At 36.6% G+C, this 25,666-nt stretch overlaps 2 protein-coding genes across 2 annotated transcripts; one reads left to right on the top strand and one right to left on the bottom strand.

Annotated features, from left to right (window-relative positions):
• Positions 1–86: 86 nt before the first annotated feature.
• Usp5 (Ubiquitin specific protease 5) lies at positions 87–16,487 on the bottom strand. The gene is made up of 17 exons (XM_053753307.2): positions 16,296–16,487; positions 14,011–14,136; positions 13,502–13,687; positions 13,315–13,421; positions 12,894–13,059; positions 12,170–12,337; positions 11,206–11,367; positions 10,463–10,566; positions 9,594–9,780; positions 8,832–9,043; positions 4,416–4,538; positions 3,466–3,580; positions 2,863–2,976; positions 2,246–2,396; positions 1,632–1,841; positions 1,112–1,221; positions 87–916 (listed from the first exon to the last, which is right to left on the bottom strand). The coding sequence occupies exons 1-17, from the start codon at positions 16,398–16,400 to the stop codon at positions 854–856; spliced, it is 2,409 nt and encodes an 802-aa protein (XP_053609282.1). The 5' UTR covers positions 16,401–16,487; the 3' UTR covers positions 87–853.
• An 861-nt stretch (positions 16,488–17,348) lies between these two features.
• Positions 17,349–24,321, top strand: GstT3 (Glutathione S transferase T3). Its single transcript, XM_053753309.2, has 5 exons — positions 17,349–17,661; positions 19,466–19,553; positions 20,023–20,173; positions 23,058–23,241; positions 23,722–24,321. The coding sequence occupies exons 1-5, from the start codon at positions 17,541–17,543 to the stop codon at positions 23,871–23,873; spliced, it is 696 nt and encodes a 231-aa protein (XP_053609284.1). The 5' UTR covers positions 17,349–17,540; the 3' UTR covers positions 23,874–24,321.
• The last annotated feature ends 1,345 nt before the right edge of the window (positions 24,322–25,666 follow it).

The following is a 25,666-nucleotide window of genomic DNA, read 5'->3' as shown; positions in this document are numbered from 1 at the left end:
AGATTATATTATACTGGAGATGCCATTATATAATGCCATCTGGGGCTTAAAATTAAGAGGAGTGTCATTGTAAGAAAAAAATTATATTAAGAGAGCATTAGCTTATTTTTTATTTAAATTTTTCGTTGTTATTTTTGTTTTCAAATCATTTAATTACATAAACACTGTTTTTTAGACAATACTTAATTTACAATATTGTTACAAGCATAAACATTCAGTAGTATTGGCACACACACCAATTATATTGTCAAGAACTGTTGTACAAAAGAATACAACACAACATAGTACCAAAGTTTTACTCTTTTTGAAAAAAATATGTAAAAAAATTCAATAAATTGCACTTTAAAAATATTTTTATAACAGAAATGCATTCTTATGCAAACGAGAAACTATTTTTATTAGATAATACAGATTCCTTTACATAACTACTTTTTAATTAATACAGGCTTGATGCTTAATTAGCAAGCCTTCTCCTTTTTTTTCAAAATTGAAGTTTGTGATTCTGAAGAACTATTTGATTTCATATAATTTTAGTATAAAGTAATACAGTCTATATTAAGTACGTAAAGATTATGAAATTTAGTTTGGGTTTCAAATAATATTTGTGATGTCACTTGGGACCTTTTAACTTGTCATTTATGTATGCTTATTCATATTCAGTTAAGCAGTACACCTGCAAACAATATAATTTCATTTACCTAATTGCAATTTCTAACAACATCTGTGCCTATATAAAATAAATATCGCCTAAAAGTAGTTACTCGAACCTTACAACTGAACGGCATTAACACGAGTATCTTGCGAGCTAGCGATTTTTGGTACATTCCATCAATTTGTTTCCCATTCTTTGACATCACAGCCTTTCATATAGATACAAGTACCCGAGATCTTTTGGCGGGTTTTCTGAAAGCGCCACCTGAAATTACAAACAAAAGATAAGATGGTGGAACTTTTTAAGCTCCCTACAGGTATCTGTGGATAAAAAATAATCTATGAGTGTCCCCACTACACTATAAAAATAAAACCCCCCATTTTAAAAATATCTCTTGTCTAATTTAAAATCTGCTTTGCAGTTATTCGATTTTAGGTGTGAAATGAGCAAGACGTTTACCTTGTTATCATTGAATATAACCCAACGTCCTTCATGCAGTACGTGACACACGTAGTGGCCGACCATGGTCGATGTGCCCATGTGGGAGATAAATGCGATCAGTTTGTATTCTGTAACAAATTAACAGTTTATATAGGAGAATATTTTAAGAAGAGAAGGTAATTGATATTATTAGTATATTGAATAGTCAATAAACTAGATAATAAAGTTTATTTTAAGTAAAAAAAGATGCTGATCATCGGCGGTGTGGCTCACGTTCTCCTCAGGCAAAAGTGGGCAGGGTCAGTGCAGGATTTCCGGTTCATATCTTAGAATAGGACCACTCCACTCTACATCTTTTCGTGGAAGTCGTGCAAAGCAACTAAAGTATATAAAGCCATCCAGGCATTCCCAAAGAGTGTCGACGGGATCGACGAATTTTCAATTTTTTTTGGTTTCATTTTAACGCTGACACAGCCCCGAACGCAAGATAGAAAGGCCTCCCCACACCCACACACACACACAGACACAGACTACTCACTCTCGGGCCCATCCCTGCAGTCGGCGGGCGAGGCGGGCGCGGGCGAGGTCGCGGGCTCGAGCTGGTCGGCGCGGCTGAAGATCCAGTCCACGGCGCGGCCCACGTCCCCGGCCGTGGCGGCCAGCGCAGAGCCTGCCTGCGCGCGCGTGAACCCCATGTTCACGATCTGCTCCACGCTGGCCTCGTCCGCCTCGGGCTGCGAACTTGCGCCTGGATATAATCATCGATTTAACATGAAGTTCAATAATGCTTTTGATTAATTGCTTTTTTTACTTGTGCAATTAAGTTTAAATAATAAAAAAGGACTAGGACTGTACACGGAGAAAATTATAGACAATGATGTCATTCAACACTGATAGTTTCCTGCAGAGATTCTCCCAAAAAAAAAAGAGGATACTGATCAAGTAAAATCCTACTGATATTATAAATGTGAAAGTTTGTGAGGATTTATGTATGTTTGTTAGTCTTTGACGCAAAATCAACTGGACGGATTGTTATGAAATTTGGTACACGGGCGCAATATAACCTGGAATAACGCAACTTCTTATCCCGAAATTCCGACGGGAGGGTATCCCCGGGGCGTAGCTAGTATGTGACACATATAAAGAACACACCAGTGGTCTGAGCGTTGGGCGGCGTGAACGTGTTGGCGAAGTCCCAGTCGTTCATGTGCTCCATGAGCCAGTGCGAGGCTGCCTCCATACCGGAGTTGTTTGTGTAGTACAGCGCCTTCTTGCACGCCTCCGTCGGGAAACCCATCTCCATCTAGAATATTATATACCCTTACATATTACAGGAGCGAAGCTACGGGCAACATCTATATTATAAAGAGGTAAGCTTTTGTGACTTTGTATGCTTGAGGCGGATACACTCCGAAACTACCGAATCGATTTCAAAAAATATTTTACTATTAAAAAGATACATTATCCAAGATTGGTATAGGCTATATTTTATCTCAACATCCCACAGGAGCGAAGTCCCGGGCAAATAAAAAAAAACTATTTGGACTGAAAGAAATCCCTCATTGGGATAAGTCCACAGTTACTATCACTATATCTGCTTTTTGTTTCTAAAACATGATGTTTTAATTGATATGAACTATTTTCTAAGAATAAAGACGTACAAATGAACTGTTCAAAATAGATTAGCTTCTCTCGGTTCCCTGTCGAATCACCCAAAATCCCACAGGGGGCAGAATTTAACAAAATACCAAAAAAACTAATGTACTCACGAGGTCGGCGAGTAGTTTCTGGTCGTAGACGGGCACGGGCGCGTCAGTCTTCGCGTCCGGCAGCTCCCTCTCCCCCGCCTGCAGCCCGCGCCCGCGCAGGCAGCTCAGGTCCACCTGCACCAACATACACACATCATCCATACATCTATACACTAATACCACAGCCGACCGACCTATTTACTTCATTCATACAGTCGTATTTACGTGTTGGGAGCTAAATCAAGGGCTGCCACTTTTGAAAAATAAAACAAACTAATGGACTATTAATGTCTTCCATGTTTTGTGACATCCCTGCTAAATATGGGTTTACATTACGCCCAGTGTTTGCCCAGTTCCAAAGATAATTTCCTAAAAAGCGTATTATTTTTCATATATAAGTTAAATCATAAAAAGGCATGGTAGGAATGTTTACTTAAATAAAACTTGTGATATGAAGTGTTTTTTGGTATTTACATCTCACAATCGAATCGATTCACAGTAAAACGGATATAACCAATCACAATCGGCACTGTGACGTAACGACAAGCACACCGCGATGTGATTGGTTCGCCGCGTCTCACTGACCATAAGACTCGACATTGAGAAGTGAAATGGAAAACAAACCTCCCAAGGCATGTCGACGGCTACATCCAGTTTGGCGGGGGTCCAGTCCTCTCTGATGGTGAATTTCTTCAGCTGGATCAGCAGGTAATCGGGGAATGTGGCCAGCCGCGTCACCCTTGATACGTGAGGAAATCGAACTGTTAGCTTGTGTGTATGTGTCACTTGCGGGTGTATTCCATGGACAAATGGACCTCAGTCGTCATCCGACCACCGTCGCGAGTAACCTCTTGGTGTATTACCGTTAATTACGTAATATAGTTTTACAAGTACATTTTCTTTTTATTTTTGCTAATAGTTATGTCTAGTAAGTTAGGTGAAGGGTTAGATTTGTCTGTCCCCGACTGTACATATTGGGTATAATAATTTAAATCAGATACTATATACCAGAGTCGGAAACGGTTCTCCGACAGCTGCTTCATCTACGAATGATTCGCCGACAGAATGTCTTCTCTATTCTGTCGGCGAACAGAGTATAGAGGAGACATTCTGTCGGCGTTTTAAGGGTTCTGTCGTTCAAACGCCCGATGTCGAAACATTCTGTCGACGAAACGCTCGTAGACGAAGCAATTGTCGGAGAACCGTTTTCTATTTACCATGGGTTAAAAAACAAAAAATAAATGGGGCTTATATCGCAGTGACGTCGCGATAGTTGGAGTCAAAAAGCGTTTTAATTATAATTTTAGTGATTTTTTTATAATTTATTATATTATATGTATTATTATAATTTATAACTGTGGCACACTTATTGTCCTACCCTGTGTCCTACCACCTACACACTAAAGGATCTATATATGACGCCACAGATATGCTGTTTCGGTGAGACGACACGCTGATACACGGACACAACACGAAGATAACAGTGATTTATAAATGCTTATTTATATTATTTTAAACTGATGATAATTTAACTGTAATATGTACGAATCCTCGGAGCTGACAATAAAACTCACTTGTACGCGGTGACTTTCTCGTTGACGGCGCTGCTGTAGAACTGTTCGACTGTCTCCTCCTTCATGAAGCTCTCCAGACACGCAGAGAATGGTATATGTGGTCTCACTATTTGCGACGGGTCCCTGGGGAATATAATATAAATTGTAGACATCATAGTTTGACTATTGAAAAGGGAGGAATAAACCTAACTAATATAAGTTTGTTTGTTAGTTACCTCTTCACGCGTTATATATTCAACCAATCTTCTTGAAATTTTGCATACAGATAGTTTGAAGTATGGAGAAGGACATAGGGTAACTTTCTTCCCGGAAAATTAACGCGGGCGAATCCGCGGGCAAAAGCTATTAGATCATACAACGAAGTTAGTTAAGCTGAGGATGAAATTTCGATTTACTATCGAGGTATTTATTTACTCTACTTTTCAGGTCGATTGCGAGAAATTCGACTAGCTGCGCCCCGAGGCTTCATTTCCGTGGGAATTTTGGGATAAAATATATCCTATGTAAATGGTTGAATAGAACACACATAAAAACATCCTCACAAACTTTCACATTTATATTATTACTGCCCTGGTATAACTAAAACGCCGTTATTTGCCAAAGGCTTGTTTCGAGTAAAACGTCGAAAAGCGCGGTAAAAATTTAAATCGATGTCATTCATAAATGACAACACTTATTTAAAACTTGAAGGTACCAAAACATAGATCAAGTAAAATACTATCTAATGACTAACCTATTATTTTAGAAACACATTTTTTTTATAACAATAAAACGTTTTTTGCGTTTTAGTATATTATCTATGATACCAAAATCTTATGAGTCATCGACTAAAATGCCGCTTCGTAAAGAGTAACGGCTTTTTACCGTTACTATTTCATTTAAAAAATATATTTATTAAAATGCTAAAAAACTCATGACTTCATGGTAACTTAAATGTCGTTATATCCCATAACGTTGTTTTAGTTACATAAAACTATACTTATGATACTAATTCATGTTAGGCTTTTGTGTGATTAACGGCATTTAACTGCTTTCAAGTCTGCTAAACTATGAATATATTTTAATTTAAAGATTAAATTCGGTTCAATGTTACGCTTAAACGCAGTTAAACTAATTACCTTCTAAATTAACGGCATTTAAGTGCAACAGTATAAAAAATTTTGGAAGATAGTATTGATCAAATTGAATTTAAAGTTATCAAAATACAGGTTTGAAAACAATTGTTTTATCATTCCAAATTCCGCTGTTGTAAAGGGGTGTCTAATATTTATTTCGTTTGGGGGTGGTTCGCAGAGCGTTTCGACCGCTGCGGCTGTGCGGTCATTACAATCCGTAATTTTTTTTTGAGGAAGGAATCATTTCCAAAATCAATCATTCATCAGTGCTGGTAGATTTCCCAGACATCATGCGCTTAATGATATAATTCGCAGGGTTATGGTAAGTGCAAATATTCCTTGCGTTCTGGAACCACCTGGACTAAGTCGCACGGATGGCAAGCGTCCCGATGGCTTGATTTTGGTTCTCTGGCAAAAGGGACGATGTTTGCCTTGGGACGCAACGTGTGTAAGTACGTTTGCCGCTTCTCATATCAGAGATTTCGTTCGTGAGGCGGGGTCAGCAGCGGACAATGCGGCTAAACAGAAACATGCTAAGTACCAATTACTAAAACCATACAACAACCATATTTTTTATTATCATGTAGAAATCTCAGGTAGGTACTTCGGAACAATAATTGCCATCAACAGTATTTTTACGCTTGCGGAGGCCTTGTAGCTCGGGTGTAGTCTTTTTACGGCTGCAGGTATCGGTGAGACTCTATGTTGTTGGTTAATATTAAAGTTCTTCGTGAGATCATTTGATAATTTGGCTTACTAATTCTTACTCGACTTGAGTTTGACATAACCTCACTCATTGGGCGGGTCTAAAGCATTGATTGGTCGGACTAATGCGTTGTTCGGACACGCTCGACGCGACGCGCAACGCCCCGTGAATCTTCCTCATAGTCCGGCCCTTGATCGAAAATCACTCTGGACTGACGAAAGCTAACTTTAGATTTTTATTAAAAAAAATATTAATTATAACGGATGGCCATATTGAAACTTAAGAATGATATTACATACTGACATCAAAATATGCGTTTGATTGTAAAAAGTACCATTTGACCGCCATCAGTCCCAAAATGTTGACAGTCATATTATGCGATATATACACTACGTATATAAGTTCCTTAAGATCAACATGCCAAACATTATGCGATGCTAAAATATACTTATATGCTAGATCCTTTTTTAGCGTCATCATTCACATCTTCTATTAACAAGTTTACGTCAAAAAGATATTCCGCGGTGACTATCGATCGAACATCTATCAAGAATACAATATTTTAATCGTGTTTGACTACAAGAGGAACGCTTTACGGCAGCCTACATGTCGCTAACACTAATCACACAAGGTCACAAGCTCCCAGAGTATAGCAAACTAATGTTATTGTCATTTGACAAAATAAGTTTATTGTGCAATCTTCAAAACTGCTTAATTCCCGAAACCGAATAGCTACAAATGCCATTTTTAATTTTCTATATAATTTTTAGATTCCATGTGAACTGAAGGAAGCAAACTTATTCAGCCCGAGAGGGCGTCGCTGCTATTGAATAAATTTGAAATCTTCAAAATAACTTCAGAAAGTTTCTATTTTTGGTCGTCAGGTCAAATATCTTTGTTATTCCTCGAGCTGACAGTTCGTTATTGTACCTTAAATGGGCGTGATTAGCAAATTTAATGGCGATTTGATTGGATGTTAGTTTGAGGTATGTTATTGCAAAATGGAGTGGAGGAATGAGTTAAGGACTGAGAATATGGGGTAAGTTTTGAAGTGATGAAAACTCATTATAAGTAATCTCAATTTTTTTCTTTGCCATCTCTAAAATACATTTACTTCTCATGGAAACAGCCGAAATTCTGTAACAATAAAATAAATACTGTGTATATATGTAAATAAATATGTGTATATATGTATGTGTATTATAAAACACAAAAATAATATTTTTTACTAGTTGTCCTATGTCACATGTAGACCTCGAGAGTATTTTTTAGTCTTTTCCATCATAGCCTCTCCGTAACATCATAATAGAACGATATGAATTAAACTATTTGAATTAAAAGTACATGCATGGCAGGTATTTTATGAATATATAATATTATTAAACACCTAGCTAAAAAACTACTCACCTAAAGCGTCATCGTTGCGAAATTGGCGGGAGCAGACCCGGAGCAAGCGCTTGCGACTCACTAATTCGACCTCCGACCTCTCCGATGGTACCGCGCGCGAGAGACGTTAACGACATTTTAGTGTATCACTGTGAGATAACGACACTGCAGTCTAACAGTGGCGGACAACACGTTGTTTGAATATTTTCGAGAAGCCGCTATTGGCTTGTAACATACGAAAAGTCAAAACATTAGTAGTAAGCTATAAAGCCGTTATACGACGTTAATCACATTTAAGTCTAGCTTTTTCAATTAACGACGTTTTAACTTAAAAATATAATACTGCTCTATTAGAAATAAAATAACAATAACACAGTTAAAGTATTTTTACCCCTTTATAGTGCAAAAAATGCAGTTAACGGCAATACTGACAAGCAACCTTATGATATTTTTTTAACAAAGGTATGAGTTATCCAACCTTAGCGGCTGTATAGACTCGCAAAGTTACTTAAAGGCATTTTAGCCTATTTGACAAGCAAAATATGTGTACATAACGGCAATATTACAATTGTTATTTTCAAAACTAATCAAGCTATCGAAAAATCGCAAATACAGATCGAAAGAGTTTTTTTTTCTCATTTTCTAGCAAACCAAAATTAAAAATCGCCTTGATGTCAGATAACGGCATTTTAGTTATACCACGGCAGATTAGTAGGATAGAATAATTTTAACATCGCCTGTTGTTATCGGCCACTTTAAGTTGATTAGACGAAGACTTTAGTTTGTAGACCATTTTACAACATTATATTTTAGGCCGTCATTAAAACGAAAATTGCTGTGTAAAGACTTCCATGACGACCAAAGGAGATCGGATATAGGGGGGAGGCTCTGATAGGCGGATATAGCTCTGATAGTCGAGGACATGATTATTATACTGACTTGTATTCACAATGCTTGCCCGGCGGCCTGCGCCTGCGCACGCCTGACCTGATGTTGCACTTGCTTACTGTTGTCGGCGGGTGCTCCACACACACATGCATACTATGATATACAAATGTATGTGTACAAGGCTTGTCCCCGCCTCGTAGACGCTATGACGACTCACTATGTGGACTTACAAGGCTTCACGCGTCGACGGCTGCACCCAGCAATGGCATTCTGTCTCACACAATAATTAGGAGCGTCCACGTAATGTCCGTCGCTACTCACAATGCTTGGCCGGCGGCCTGCGCCCGCGCACGGCGCGCCTCGCCGTCGCGCACGAGCGCGGCGTTGTCGGCGGCGCTGAGCGGCACCGGCAGCGGCAGGTGGTGCTCGCGCCGCCGCGTGTACCGCACGCCGCCGCTGGCGCCGCAGCGGATGCGCTCCTCCACGCTGAACTTGAGGCATTCGCCCGGGTTCGGCTTGTGGCGGCTGTTGCGCTAAACGGTTACATATGTCATATGAAACTATGTTTCATACGGGCGGGGCGTCCTGGTTTCGCTCGGGTGAAAATATAATTCTTATTTATACTTATTACTTTCGCATTTATAATGTTAGTTGGGACTAATATTGTACATGCGAAAGTAAGTCTCAACCAATATTCTAGAAATTTCGCATATATATCATTAAGAGTATAGAGAAGAATATAGCGTACCTTTCATCCTGGAAAAAAAACTATTGTTTCCATGGAATTTGCGAAAAACCTGTATTCTATTATAGGTGGCGCTGAATGCTAATATACTTCGCAATAAAAACACTAGATGGCGCTATGTGTATTTCGAATGCACTATGGATATTTTAACTATCCCAATCCAATTTTAATACGAAGAAAAAACTGTTCCCGCGGGCATTTAAGCCGGCGAAGCCGCGGGTAACCAGCTAATAAATCATCAAAAAAATCATTAATTACCATCATTGTATCATTGGATAGTTTTAAAGATTTAAAGCGCACATAAGAACAGACAGACAGTTTACTATATTTTTTCTTACCTCTAACAACGTCAGCCAGTGGAGATAGAACTCGTGTGCGTCTTGCTGCCGCTTGGTCATGAACTCGGGGTGGTCGCGGCCCACCAGCTGGCGGTACATGTGCGGGCTCACGCCGCGCGGCTCCGGGTCGCTGGCGCTGGGCGGCTGCGAGTAGCGCCCGGACAGGAGCCCTACGCCTAGCTTGGCGCTGGACGAGATAGTTTTTAATATCGTCATCAGGATGTAACATTTAAGATGCACTATCGCAATAGTTTCTGACTGTAGTAAGATGATGAAATAAATCTCATCTCTTCGGTGGCGCAATGGTAAAGTGCTTACCTCTGAACCGAAATTCTGATTTGATTTTGATTTCCGAACTGGGTTCGATACCCGGTCGGGTCATGATGGAAAATGATCTTTTTCTGATTGGCTTGGATGTTTATCTATATATGTATTTGTTATAAAATATAGTATCGTTGAGTTAGTATCCGGTAACACAAGTCTCGAACTTACTTTGGGACTAGCTCAATCTGTGTGATTTGTCTTGATATATTTATTTATCTGCTATAAAAAAGCTGACGAATTCTAAACGGCTAAACGCATATTTTTCTCAACTAAAAACACATTCGATTAAATTATATTTTAAATAAAAACTACACTCTATTCAACATGGACTGATACAAAAGGTAAAAAAGAACGAGAAATAAATTTCAGTCTTCTAGTTCTCCGGAAGAGCTAGAAAATTAAAATTATAAATAAAAAATCTGTTACGCTACCACGGCCAAACAATTTTGATGAAATTTGTAAAGTACCTATATAGTTAATGACCCGAGGTCAAACATAGACTACCGCGGGCAAGATATAGTAAAATATAAACATGTTATACTTACGTCTGAACATTGAAGTCGTTGACTGGGTCCTCGGGGAAGGTCGCGAAGATATCCGGAGCGCCCTCCACGAACCTCCGCACGAAGTCCGGTATACGGAATATTACCTGTTGTAACAATAATTTTAACATGTTTGCACATGATACTATGGGAATTAATAAATAGAAATTTTATAATTTTAGCAAACAAAAATATGATGTCTTGTCTAACTCTCTCTCTCTTATCTGAGAGTTTCTTCCTCAGCCGTTGAGCGTCGGAGCCCAGGGTCACTAATATTATGTCTAATCAATCATAAAATTAAAATTATCATGAAAATAATTAATTTCATAATTTTAGATCATGCATTTCAAACAGTACTTAATTTTGCTTGTTATCAAGTTTTACAATGCCATATGGCATTGTCAAACTTATATTACATTTGAATGTTAACAGTGTCATTATTACTTTCAAGGTGACAACTGAAAATCAGTGTTTATGCTCTGTCGCAAATTTCTTTATAGTATAGTGAGCAAACGAGCATGCAGGTCGCCTGATGGCAAGCAAACACCGTAACCCATGGACACCGGCAACCAGATACGGGTCACTGGTGCGTTGCCGACTTTTCATGAAAGCCATACTGTTTTCTTGAAAGCCCCAATAATGTGAGAAATATGACCATTTTGCACACAAGTGCACACAAGTGTTATGTATTTCTTGTTAAGGTTCTACTCTTTTTCTGTTTGAGTGGTATAACTATGTATGTTTACCTGCAGCACGCTGTTCATGTAGCATGAGTTGCCAAGGTTGTGGAGCCCTGTGAGTGCTGGTCCGTGCAGAGGCCTCAGTTCGCTGCCAGACTCCTGCAAAGTGTTCCACTCCCCGGACCGCTGGTTCAGCTCCAGCTCCAGCTCCACCATCGACTTGTCTGTCTGTTTGTGATGTAGGACTTTAATGAGGCGACATACAGGTCGAACACCGGTTGAATACCCATTCCCACTCGACAAAGAGAGAAGAATATTTGAAACATTTGTTCAATTACATTTTATTAATTCATAGCCACAATTTTATTTTTATATTTTTACGTGATAATTTACATTGTGAATGTCGAAAAATTAAAGCATCACAATTAATATTTGAAAATTAGAGGCTATTGCCGATTGGCGAGATGGGACTAAAAGTAAATATATATAAGTAAAAGTAAAGTAAGGGAAAAAAAGTATATATACATATATAAGTAGTCATCAGACTACTTACTTTTTTATGGGCACATCAAAAATCAAAACATAACATTTACAGAAAGTATGATCAGATCTTGATGATCTTCTAATGTTAACATTAATTATAGATATCCACAACATTGAATGTAAAGCATCTAACTTATAACTACGGCAAAAATAAACTAAATTAGCACATTTTTTTTCCCCAAAATTGCTTTTATAAAAACTTTTTTTAAAATAATTTTGTACTATTGTGAAATAGTTACATATAAATCGAGTCTTCATTATGAATCACTGCAGATTAAATATTTAATTAAACCTACTAATGCGAAACTTTGTGAGAATATATGTATGTATGTTTGTTACTCTTTCACGCAAAATGGACCGATTGTTATGAAATTTGGTACATGGGTAGAATATAACCTAGAATAACACATAGGGCACTTTTTATGAAATTCCCACGGGAACGAAGTCCCGGGGCGCAGCTAGTTAATTGATATTCATTAATTAATACCTTTTGCAACTGCTGGACGTTGATGCCAAAGTGTTTCAAATGTTCTGCCAAATGCGGGTCCTCCACCATATCATCTTCGGCGTACGAGTACACGTCCCCCTTGCCCTCCGCGGTTATAGTACCCAGTTTCACCGCCAGAGGATAGCCTGATTCACGGTAGTGTTCAACCTGCGTAAATAATTTATTATATAGATCATGATAGTAATTATTTATTATTAAGTAATTTATTACAAGCTAATTTATTTGTAAATCGATAATTAATTAGTAGATGTGAATTCGTTTTGTATTTTTGGAGGACCTTTTGTAACTATATTTGTTTACTACTGTGATATTGTTATGTAGCTGTTGATCTTCCCAAAATAAAGTAAAAAATATAATATGCGATAGAAACGTTTGGTTATAATGTGCGTTGGCAGATGAGAAACAACTGTATTTTCCAAGAGAGTTGACGTCATGCAAGCGGCCGGTACAAATCAGAGCCAAATCTTCACAATTTTAAAGTTTATTTTTGTTTGTAAATGTTGTAGAGTATTATGTGAATGTTTGGTCGGATGTGTGTTGGCTGATGATAAGCAACAACCGTATTTTCCAAGAGGATTGATATCATTCAGGCGGCCGGTAATAAAATCAGAGCCAAATCTCCAAAATTTTAAGGTTTAAATGGGCTTCACGTACCAGAGCCATGAATGCAACCAGGAACACGCGAAGAGAGAGTTAAACTTACAGCATGATCGTTCCCACCGGACCCGTCGAAGAAACGTCGACCGCACAGTATGGAGCCGTCCGTGAGATTCAGCCATAGGTTCGTGGTCAGATCGCACTTGGCACATTTCCAGCCCGATGGCGGGATCTTCACGCCGTTGTCCAGCTGTTTCAAGTTAACAGCGTGTCTGTATACAACAATTAAAGAATAATAATTTCACTACAAATCAAATAATTTTTTATTCTAAATGTCAAAAGCATTCCATATTTTTAAACTAATATTATATGCGAAAGATTGGATCGAGTGTGGACATTCATTAAAAATTTAGTCGATTTAGCTGTTTGGTAGAATATATTCCAGAATAGCACATATGGTACATTTAAAACGAATTTGCCACGAGAGCAAAGGCCCGGGGCGCAGCGAGTTTACTATTCTCACTTACACAGAAACTTCTCTGGTTTCGCCATCCCACGTGCCCTGCATAGCTGCCATCTCAGCGATTTTGAACGGGGACTCCGCGTCGATCACTCCTTGTACAGACTTCTTCACCTGTGGACAAGCAAACCTCAACCACAGTTCGGATACTGTCTAGGGTCACTGACTCCACTAACCCTTTAGCATACACATACCACATCAGGCAAGTTTGGATTAGGCCACGGGTATGTGTGGAAACCGGGCAGCAACACCACATTGTAGTGGTCGGTAAAAGTAAACTTGGGCTTCCCGCTGTCTGGGTCGAATCCTCCCTCCACTCCGATCGCCAGCCGGGTGATCTTCTTCTCTGGACCATCTCCTGTGTGTTCCGGCTCTGGTATCTGTGTTAGAATGTAATGTATATTGATTTGATAAAAATAAAAACATTTTATTATGTTTTTTAGTCTTTATGAAAAATTCTCATGAAGGTTTATTTTTCAGCCTAAAAAAAAACCAGAACCAATTGATTTTAAAATTTTCAGACATTAAAATGAAATTTTTATCTAGTATACTTTGCAACCCGACATTAAATCCAAAACTGTATAGCAATGCATCCAAAGCCTTAAATAAAAGCCAACTTTGACGTTTTTAACTAAAACAGCTCACCAACTATAAATAGGATTATTAATTGTCCTAGGTAATAAAAAGTTAAGAGTTTACTCACAGGTTTCTTTTCTCTGTGTATGTGAAGAAAGACACCATTGTCTGTCTTCTGGAAATACTGCTCCACGTAATTGCGGCCGAAGCCGAGGAACGTTATTAGTGACACGTACAGGCCAGTCTCTGATTCCTGCATTAAGAGAAACTAAATGAGAACTCATATTAATATTATAGATGCAAAGTCTGTCTTGTCACTCTTTTATGGCTAATTGCTCAGTAGATTCTGATGATATTTGAAATATATATAAAATATATAGATGTACAAGCTTAAATAGCTTAGAGGAATATTAAAAAAAAAGACTAAGAGTTTTTGTTAACATGTTTCTTCTTATTCTAGCTCCCTGATTACTTTGCATGATAAAGGATCAAGCTTATTTGTTAAAATACATCATCTAATATAAAGAATAAACTGTCTGTCAATACAAATGTAACTGCCCAGAATGCCCAATTAAAGTTAAAAATATATCAATTCTTGTGTTATGTATTTCTAATCAAAGACATAATATTATGACTGGTGTTTTATTTCCAAAATAAAATAATGGTAATGTTAGGAAAACCTTTCCATTACAATTTTATTTTTACTTAAAATCAATAACAGTAAAAATGGGCCACAAAAGCCGCCATCATTTGCATACTGATAAGTCCATATCACACCAAGTGTGTGCAAATTCATAGGGGCACATAACTATCACTCCTGCACATGCTTTCAAGTAACCCACACAACAATGGGCAATACTATTGATTTATTCCTCGGAGCATTTCTTATAATCAGTGGATTTGCTTTAAGTTTGTACAATTTACGAAGAATTGTAAAAGATAATAAATTCTCGGCCATTTTACTCTCAGAAAATATAATTTTAATGTGTATCGGCTTAGCGTTTTTAGTGAGAGCAGTGCATGAATTGAATATTGTGAATGCTGTTATTAATAATGTAGAGGAAAGAGCTGCAGAGTTTATGGTGTCCAGGAAATATGAAGAAATGAATTGCAGTTTCTGGTCAGTCTTGATGAGCTATGGACCACTGATTGTGTCTATGGTGAACAGCTTTGTAAGTTTGATTATTGACAATTACATGCACTACAAAATGCTAGGAGACATCAAGAATGAAGATGAGGAGAACACAGTTCAAGACTTAAGAAATGTTACACAGAATGGCAGAAGGATAAAAGTTAACAGTGTAATACAATTTTTGGCAAAGTATTTTTCGTTTGTGATGATCTTATTGCAATGGATTATTCCTATACTCGCTGTGGTTGTTATGTATCCCATGGGAGTGAAGAGGATGGATATATCACAAGATGAATTCCGTAGTGAAAGCGGGTCTTGCATGGCAATGTTGGATTACAGCAACCAGTCATGTAGTGAATCAATTAATGAGACAATGCACATGTTTCAACTGCATAAATATTTTCTGCCAAACAAATACATAGAAGCATACGAAAATCAAAACTATGATAAAAATACAAGTTTGATTATTGATTCTGTAATTAAGAAAGTGTTAAATGTAATATCCACATCTAATGAAAAAAATGATTCATATATCAACATGGATGTAACCAGTCCATTGTTAAGGAAACCAAAAAGTAAAAAACATTGCAATGAAATATGCTATATAGATAACAAAAACTTGCTTCTATACATGTTTGTATTAACTATAATTAGCTACTTTGTACCAGTTACTATATCCACAATAATATTAACGAAAATTCATATAATGGATGTTAAAAAACCAAATGTCAAAACTTATGTGAGCCGAGAATTAATGTATAATATTTTATTTTGGACTCCAGTGATGTTGGACAACTATCTTTCTTTGGTCCTGTGTTCGTACTCTACGAATGCTTTACAGACTTCACTATTCAATGTAATAGCTAATGTATACCAGGCTATAAAGAATTTCATGAATACGAAATATTTTCAAGTCAATTCAGTCAGTCCTATATGATTGAATCTGTGTTATATTAATTTGTTATGATTGAACCTGTGTTATAATTAATAAGCTCAGTTCAAGAATAGCGCATTCATGCTTAATTATTATGTTTATATGCAATTAAAATGTAGAAACAACAAGGCAGTGTGTTGGTAACAAAAGATTATGAGCAAGTATTTAGATTAATAAAAACGAGCAAGTACTAAGTTTCTTAGTACGATAATAAAAGGTAATAAATACTACGGCATAAATTATATAAAAACAACGATTTGTTTCCAGATTCTAACAATAATTTTAATCCCTTTATGAGCCCTAAAAACAGTTTAATTCAGAGGTTATGACAAAAATTGCAACTCACCGGATTGTCGAAAGAGTAAACACATTCATCTTTGTAGATCAATTGTTGAGGAGCCGGTATTTTGATTTTGGATAAATGTGGCGTTAAAAGGTCTAAAGATGCCATTTTCAGTTCAATTTATCACAAAAGAAATGTTTTTCCTTTAAATGGTACCTACACTAAAATGACAAGACAGATAGACAAACTAACTTGACAGCGGCGTCGCCGAGCGGAAGTATTATTTAGTTTTTATCCACAGATAATGAATGTTTGGTATTGTAATCAATCTTATTGCTTATTTGTAATCTAAAGTTTTAATCAGAAAGTATTGAAACCGAAATTTCTTGTAACCGTGTTATTCACAAAAAAGATAAAGCATTCAGCATTCTTTATACAAACCGACCGCACACATTAGGTTTACGAACGTAGAAACCTAATCAGGCATCCGAATTCGGAAAACTAGATGCTTATCTTTCATTTCTTTTTCCGAAGGGAGAAAACCTAGGTATTGTTCAGGTTGGGAAGTTTCCCCGAGTCAAAGAACGAAAAAACCTAATGACGTCATCGAAGACACAGCGCTCGTCTGCGTTTTGTATGAAAGAAGAGCATTATGTATAGTTTTCAAATTCGGATTCCGATTAGGTTTCCAACCTAATGTGTGCAGCCTCGCTGAAACATTGACCAAATACACATCACTATTATTAGTGATGTAAGAAAAGAAAGGCGAACTATCAGTTAGTTCCCATATCGAAAGTTGACTTCAAAAATCAGATTATCACTATCTATATTATCGAATAATATATTACACAATGACAGTTGAGTTAACTATCGACTTTTTAATAATATTACGCCTGACAACTGACTGAATTACTACATACATTTTTATGTATATGACATATGTATATTATTGATTATTCTATTTCACAGCGTTCATACACAAAAATATTTTAAGTTTTTTGAGCATAACAGGGACAGTTATTGATAGTAATGATACTATCTATAATAAACTAAATCTTTTTCCTAACTATCGATATTATCGATAGTTCCACTACTACATGTCGCATCACTACTAATCACTATAAAATTGAAGTAAACATTCCACAAAGTAAAATAAAAACTTTGAACTTTGTTGTTTGTTTTGAACTCAAAGTTCAGTATTTATCTTGAGATTGATTGAAATCATTTCTCTTTGCAGATTCTGATCTGAACATAATAGTTAATTACCTAACCATAGGTACAGTGTTTTTACCTGGTTTTTATTTATTCATGGGTAAAATGACTTTAAAATTATATTACGACTTGATGTCCCAGCCCTCCAGGGCTTTGTATATTTTGTTGAAGACAGTTAACTGCAAATTTGAATCGAAATATGTGGATCTTCGGAAAGGTAAGTTAATTTTTTGATTCCAATAGGTTATAATAATAAAATCACGTCTAATTTAGTAATTTTGGAAGGATTCCTACTTCTAAATGAGTATTAACCATGAAAATATTTTGTGTTATCAGATAAGTTAACTAACTAGGTACCTACGTATGTATTGAACCAAAATATAAACAAATAATAAGAAGTTACATTACGGCTATTGCACAATAGATGGCGTTGTAAGAATTAAATACACGTAAATGCGACCCAATGTGTATTTCACTCATATATAACGAAAATGAGCAAATATTTAAATTCAATAAATTTTTCTTGCTTTAAAAATTTTATTTTTCGTGTAATAGCTAGGTCTTATTGTGTACAACTTAAAAAAATGTTTACTCCAACTCAACACTAGATGGCGTTACTTGTTACTACTAAATTCTTGTTTCGTGGCTAAATTCGTCTGGCTACGCTAAACCGGACTATACGCAGCGCGCATACAGCGCTATGCGCGTTCAATACAATGATGCGTTTAGGATATTGTTTGGGCTGCCGCGTTTTTGCAGCGCGTCGGAAATGTTTGCCGACGCCAATACTAACTGCTTTTATGCAATTATTAGAAAGCGGTGTGCGGCTTTATTAAGGCGCTTACGTGCCAGCTCGAATAATATTATCCGTATCTTAACCGACCGATGGGACTCCCCATTACTGTGTCACTGGATTCATCTCCACACCACGGTGGATGTACAAGATGTACAAACTGTTTTTTTTCTCTGTGTGATTTTTTGTATACTTCTTTTCTGTTACTAACACTAGTTTTAAGTCACTTTGTAAATTACTAACAATATATGGATTATGTCCGAAATAAAAATTTTATAATTATTATGTTTCTCCTCTTTGGAATTTACGGCACTATATTATTAAACCACAGGATAAACCTAAACTAGCAGATGTGAAGTGTCTTACCGTGAACAGCGTTGCCAAATGCGTTTTTAGGCAAAGCGGGATTCTGAAACCTAATGAGTAAAAAAGCGGGAATCTTTTGTTAATCGCGGGACTTCATAGAAAATAAAAATGCAAATCAATATGGTTAAATAATAACAACCCAATGAAAATTTAAATTAAGAAGATACCTTTGTATCTTTTTGGATTATTGTATTTTATTGCGAGTTCCATATTTCACGTCACACCTACACATTAGTCAACCATTCAAAATTTGGACCTTAACAGGCACTTTTGACGTAAAATTTTCAATTACTCTTTTTGTTAGCCTGTTGAGTGTACCACTGCTGGGCAAAGGCCTCTTCTTCCTTTTTCCACAAATTACTGACAACATTTTAAATTACCTACCTAACTAACAGTAACTGTCCTGAGTGAAAAGAACTAGAATACCTAGGTTGTTCTTCGTTCGGTATTTGTCAGATGATCTGTTATGTACTTTTTTGTTATAAATAGGTACATATCTAAAAAAATAACAATGAAAATGTCTATGACATAACAATATAATACGATATACCTACCTATATTTGTATAAAAGTTTATGACATGATTGAAGGGCTGTCATCATTTGGGCTTTTTTTTCTGTCAGACGTGTTAGGTTCGTCGTCATCTCAGCCCTTTTCTGCCCACTACTTGCTTTTTTACGCCAACCCTATATAAATCGGTACTGTTATTAATAAAAAAGTTAAACCATACTCTAAGCTAAAATATATTATGTCACTATCGCACTAATATAATATTTGAAATTGACAGAAAGAGACAAAACATATTTTAGTATGCCTTTTTATGAATAACGGGGTAGGTCACTAAACGTATATAATATTTACAGGTGAACATTATTCTGACGAGTTTACGAAAGTCAACAGGATACAAAGAGTGCCGGTTATTGACCATAACGGTTTTGTTTTGACCGAAAGGTATTTATTTTTCTATTTTAGGTCATTCCAGATTAGGCCTGTAAAATGCTACATTCGACTATCAAGAAATGATTTAACTGTTAATAACTAAGCGACGACATTTCGTAGAAAGATACTCACAAAGGCACATTAAATATCAATTTAATTTATAACAACCATTTGGTATTGCAATGAAAAAGAAATTAATATAAAAATTAATTATAGTTCGTCAAAAATCCGCGTTCTCTTTAGACAGACAGAAGTATTTACATGGATTTAGTAAGTACTTGTACCTACTAATTCCATGAGTATTTATCATTAAAATATTTATGAATTATCACAATGATCATAAACATGTATTTTATCTAGAGCATACAAATTTATTTTAATGCGGTTGAATATATTTGTTCAATCATTCAATACACAAAAACAACAGTTACTGTACTGATAATATAATATTCTCAAGTATTCAATTAAAATATGATTCCAGTGTGGCCATCTACAAATACCTGTCTCGCGAGGGCATTGTGCCGGAGAGTTTGTTCCCGAAGGAATCCCAGCAGCAGGCGCGCGTGGAGGAGTTCCTGGAGTGGCATCACATCGGCCTGAGGCTGCACACGGCTATGTACTTCAGGGCTGTGGCAAGTATCATCTTTTTTTGTTTGTAAGACGAAAAAAACATACGTGTATACTTATATGGCAGAATATACAATTGTGAACTTATACCATAAAGGGATCTCTTTTTTATGTCTCATCTCAGCATTTTCAATTCAAATTTATTCAGTAATTAGACCTTCGCAGGCACTTTTTCACGTAATTTTATGTTGTATCTGTACCTAGTGATTTTAAAATTGGAAAATTGGTATTAACTACAATAACCACAGCTGAGGCAATGAGTTTCTATCGGCAATCAGTCATACCAGAAAGGCTTATCATTATTGTTTCTTACATTTATGGAAATGAATGCATTGCTCATAGATAAGTAGGTACGAACTGTATTGTTTTTTATGAGTGAAATAAACCGATTTCTCTTTCATGTGTGCGCGTTCTCGTTACATACCTACTCGCCTGTGTCGCTTCAAAGTCAGGGTTTTGATGAAAAATATAGTCTCCTTTTCAGTGATTAGGTAAAACCACTGTTTTACCCTACTTGACAACAACCCTATTTGGGAAAAAATACGACTAGGATATAAAGCCTTGAGGCTTTATATCCTAGTCGCCTCTTACGACATTCACGGGAGGATATGGAATGGTCCTATTCTAGGGCGGGAACCTCGAGCCCGATCGGAAAAATTGGCTATCACATATGTTGACATCACGATCACATCGTACGGCACCTACAGCGCACGAAAAATTACAATTTTACCTTTCAAGATTTGATTACAGCTCAGACGCATGTTTCTCGAGACGTCTAGACGGGAACAGGCGGAAATATAAATAAAAATCTTATAAAGATGCCTTCAGCGTAGTGTATTGAAAAACTATTTTGTAGGTATATAAGGCCGTGATGTCATTAAAAATCTGAAACGAAGTTATTTGCCAGCCTCATGCATCAGGGCTCGGTGATTTTTAACCATATTACTATTTCACGGGTGGTTTCACCCGGGGGTAGTAAAAAATTAAGGGAGGAGAGAAAATCTGATCACTATGCCCCAGGCTTTTAAAACATGTCGGATACACACACCTCCCTACATCATCCTGTTAATCTGAAAATATCATCGCCGTGCCGATTCTTTCACTTTTTTCCCCCGTTGTTTTAATTACGAACTAACCCTCGACTATGTTCAAGAGAGCAAGAAAGAGAGAGAGAGAGAGAGAGAGAGAGAAATCATTGCCCCCAAAGTTCCATCCTAATCGAGTACCATTTGTGTAGATTAGAACAACACAAAATGCTCAAATTTTGTACTTTTGGGCAAAGTTACAAAGTTACAAAAAAGTACAAAATTTGAGCATTAGGTACGTATAAACTTTTTAACCTTATTTATTTATTTAATCCTTTATTCAGTACAATATACAATATCCAACCACATTATAAAACCGCACCACAAGAACCACGCAGGGTTTATCTGGGCATCGGCGAGTCGCTGTTATTATATTTAGGCAGTATAATAACAGCAACTCCCTGTGTTTATATACTTTAGTTTAAATCTTTCGTTTGTGTATTGTTTTATTTAAACGGCAATAAAATATTTTAGTATAAGTAGTAAGCAAAATAAGTAAAAATATCCGAAGAAAGTGAGTCATATGTCATATAGTTAACCCATTCGACACGGGGCCACTTTTTTTCGCATAAACTATTTTGTCCTATTGTTCTTTGGCATAATTTTGTCTAAGCCATAATTTACTTTTGGCATACGGGTAAATGTGGCATAATTAACTTTTAGGTTGGGTTAGGTTAGTTATGGTTCAAATTGTTATACGTAAACCATTATGCGTAAGAACGTTATGCTTAAAAATCATTATGGCTTAAATTTTTATGCTTATAGATAGAGAGCCATTGGACACATCAACACCAGTCTCTTTAATGTCCCCACTGAGCTGTGGCGCTGGCCTTCATTATATGTGGATAAACATACTTTCGCCTTTATAAACTTAGTTGGGATGTGGATATAGTGGCATAACCCTGTAAAGTTTCGATGGACATACTAACGATAAGTACGCAAATGCACCATCATGCACCATCAATCCAATCCATCACTTGGGATTAGCGACTCGCGCCCCGCACGTACGTTGATTTTTCGCCTAATGGATCCATTAGGTTGGCATGGAATAAAAAACTATGCGTTTATTACATTCGATTCGCTTTGATACGCAGTTAAGCCTCATACAGTATGCACAAAAGAACCCTTTCACGATATCCGCATATAGCAGGCCTGCTGGACAGAGGCTTTACAAGGAAAAAAAAACTACATACATTTCAAATAGGTAAGGTATATAGCTTATTCTGTACCTAATGCCCAAATAACGATTTGTTGGTGATTAACGCAAATTTTCAGAAAAAAATATACTCGACTCCCACACAAACAGTGACCATTCGAATGTTAGCACTTCAAGATTTTATACTAGTAAATTATAAGAGAGAACTTACGGGTTGTCAAATATTGTATGAAAAAACTACAGTTAAGTTACTGACTACAGTAAGGTAGTTATAGTTTTGAAGCGGTGGTGGTCAAGCGGTAGATCGAAAGGTCCCAGGTTTGAACCCTACTCGTGCCATATGAGTTTGTATACCAATTTGATATACAAATGTATAGTAGTTTTCATCGACCACTACTTGCTTCCGGTGAAGGAAAACATCGTGAGAAAACCCGCTCCTACTTGCCACTATGACAATTCAGTTAAAAATTAAATACTTAGATATTATTATTGACGTTAAAGTTGACTGATTTAACCCACTCTTAATTGACGTCAAACCCACTGCCGACTTCTAAAGTGCAGACGAAGACGAAGGCCCATGCGCAACAAACTTCACCGCAGGTTTCTTTCACATAACTATTACAAATAACAACAATAAACTTTATACAGTACTTGGATCCTATCATCTTCAACCGCAAGAACACTCCAGAGCAGACCGTCGGCTACCAACGCCGCATGGAGACGTGCCTCGAAGACTTCAGCACCAAGTGGCTGGGCAGGGGTCACGCGTTCGTCGTGGGCGACAAGGTCACCGTCGCTGACTTGGTGGCCGCTTGCGAATTGGAACAACCCAGTGAGTCCTTCCTTAATTTCTCCCACTTTATTTCGCTTCTCTCTTTTTCCTCCCAAAGGTTGGCTGGAAGAAATTGAATTTGCAATAAGTCTGCGGTCATTTATATTTGAATACCTTGTTGTAACTTATGAATGCTTTATAAATGGTTGAATATAGAGTTTATCTACCTATTTATTTATTTTAGAATTTCACCGCATGTCTTCTGTGTTGGTTTGACTTTGTCCTTATTTTGTGTTATTATTATTTCTATTTCTATTTTGATCGTAGCAATCGTGGTATTGAACATTTGTGTAAAAACTGAATGGGCATGGCCCAGGCATACCCATTCAGTTGTTACCAGCAATTTCCTTTACATCGTCAATCCATAGTACTCTCTAATTCTTTGACATTTCAAACGGGAACAACTTATTTATACTAACAAGTAGGCCTGCAAATGATGTAGTAGTATAAATAAAAGTGGCACGAATTTTCTTGCGGCAGGAATGGCGGGCTACGATCCCAGGGAGAAGTTCAGCAACATAGCGGAGTGGTACGAGAGGGTGCGGTCCCACTTCAACCCACACTACGACGAGGCTCACGTGATTGTCAACAAAGTTATTGCCAAGAATAACAAAACAAACGCCAAGTTGTGATTCAACTTTGAAATAACAAATATAAATAAATAAAGCAAAATATTCCCAGACTGAGTGGAATATTCCGAGATTCCCACGTAATTCATTGATATTTGTACGGTGGTGGTATATAGGTACCTTATCTATACGGTATAGGTATAGTTTTAAATTTTTATTTTTATAATAATTATTTTAGAACGTAAACTTTATATTGGACCAGTATTGAGAAGGCAAAAACACAATAATATTATAATAATAGATATTTAAAAATAAATATGCATTCATTACATTATATCTATACACATATCTATACATATATCTACCTATATAATACATACAATTTTGTTTATATAATTTTAACTATGTCGATATTTTTGTTATTTTGAGAAATATTATATAATTTTCGGTGTAAGTTTGAAATGATAATTGTTTGTGTATATTTTTATAAAGTTTATTACTGCTAATAAAATGTTGATATAATTATGTATTTTTTTGTACATTTTCACAAAGAAATTTTCACAAAGAAAAAATTTTTGAAGGGAAGAAGTACAAGTGTATTTCTTTGTTAACAGTAATGACGTCATTATATGGAAATGAGTTACAAAAATCATTGTATCAATCATCGTATCAATCCATGGAATTAGTAGGTACTCCGTACAACATACCTACTAATTCCATGCAAAAATCAATAAGAAAAGACACATCAAGTCAATCATAACTTTAAAGTAAAATGTCACAGGCACGTGCGCTTCTTTGATTGGCCAGTTATATAGGTCAGTGGTGCGATTGAGCTGAGAAGTAATTACACAGTCATGTTACAGTTGTGTGTGCCGCGGGCTTTGATTGCAAGCTAATTTGCAAAGAAAAAAACCTATTTTTTGCCACAATCTTTTAAGCGGAATTTCCACCGCCAGCTAAACTAATTAAGAACTGCTTAGTTCCTACTTCAGTGGACTAAGCTAAAAAAAAAGATTAACTATGCGAGCTTAGCTAAACTAACTTAGTTGGTGATGGACGATCGATCGGCTTCATTGTTGTCAAAGAGATCTTATTGCGTTGAGGAGTTCCCTCGTTGTGCGCCGATTCCGGGTACACCATCAGGTCATGCTTCTCATAATAAACCATTGTCATTGAAACTAAATTTAAACTCTTTAAGAAAAGTGGAAGTAAGTAGGTGAAATTTCACTTTCAATGTTTGATTACGGACAGACTAACATCGGGACAGGTGAAGTTAAATAACAAATACATCTAATTATATTAGGAGGTCATGGTCATTAAGTGACACTACTTTCTTGGCAATATTAATGAAGGGCTTGGACATTTCACTAGGTGATAAATTATCAGCTAGAATGTAGGTGTGTTACAATGTTTTCCTCCACCGGAAGCAAGTGGTGGTCGATGAAAGTATACATGAGTCAGATTGGTATACCTACTCGTGTGGCAGTAATAGGATTCGAACCTGAGAACTTTCGGTTTTCAGGTAGGCATCTAATATGACTTTAACGATTGCCTATTGGCAAGTAAACGCATATACCTACACACCAACTAAATATAATGTGCTGGTTTACTGATTATGTTTTTCTTTACCATAAGCAAATGGTGGTATACTAACTCGTGTGGCACGAGTAGGATTCGAACACGAGACTTTTCGACAGGCGGCGTAAATAAATTAGTTACTTACATTAGGTACAATCTAGACAATTTTGTCGTCCTGACCAGGAACTTTTCTCAAGATATTAACATTTAATAGATGTGTCAGCTAATTAAAATGAACTTAATATTAGTTAAAGTCGTGTATTTTCAGTTCTAATCAG

This window comes from Plodia interpunctella, chromosome 13 (genome assembly GCF_027563975.2).
Source record: "Plodia interpunctella isolate USDA-ARS_2022_Savannah chromosome 13, ilPloInte3.2, whole genome shotgun sequence".
Lineage (NCBI taxonomy): Eukaryota > Metazoa > Arthropoda > Insecta > Lepidoptera > Pyralidae > Plodia > Plodia interpunctella.
Note: the sequence above shows the minus strand (reverse complement) of the source record. Positions and strands in the feature narration are given on the sequence as shown.

What these genes read in the sequence shown, in the direction of transcription:
- GstT3 (XM_053753309.2), top strand. Translation starts at nt 17,541, where the DNA reads ATGGGTAAAATGACTTTAAAATTATATTACGACTTGATGTCCCAGCCC. An exon ending in GGTTTTGTTTTGACCGAAAG is followed by an intron (nt 19,554 to 20,022) that starts GTATTTATTTTT and finishes ATATGATTCCAG; the next exon opens with TGTGGCCATCTACAAATACC. An exon ending in TTGCGAATTGGAACAACCCA is followed by an intron (nt 23,242 to 23,721) that starts GTGAGTCCTTCC and finishes TTCTTGCGGCAG; the next exon opens with GAATGGCGGGCTACGATCCC.
- Usp5 (XM_053753307.2), bottom strand. Translation starts at nt 16,400, where the DNA reads ATGGCATCTTTAGACCTTTTAACGCCACATTTATCCAAAATCAAAATA. An exon ending in GAAACCAGAGAAGTTTCTGT is followed by an intron (nt 13,060 to 13,314) that starts GTAAGTGAGAAT and finishes TGTTGTATACAG; the next exon opens with ACACGCTGTTAACTTGAAAC. An exon ending in CCGTCGACATGCCTTGGGAG is followed by an intron (nt 2,977 to 3,465) that starts GTTTGTTTTCCA and finishes ATGTTGGTGCAG; the next exon opens with GTGGACCTGAGCTGCCTGCG.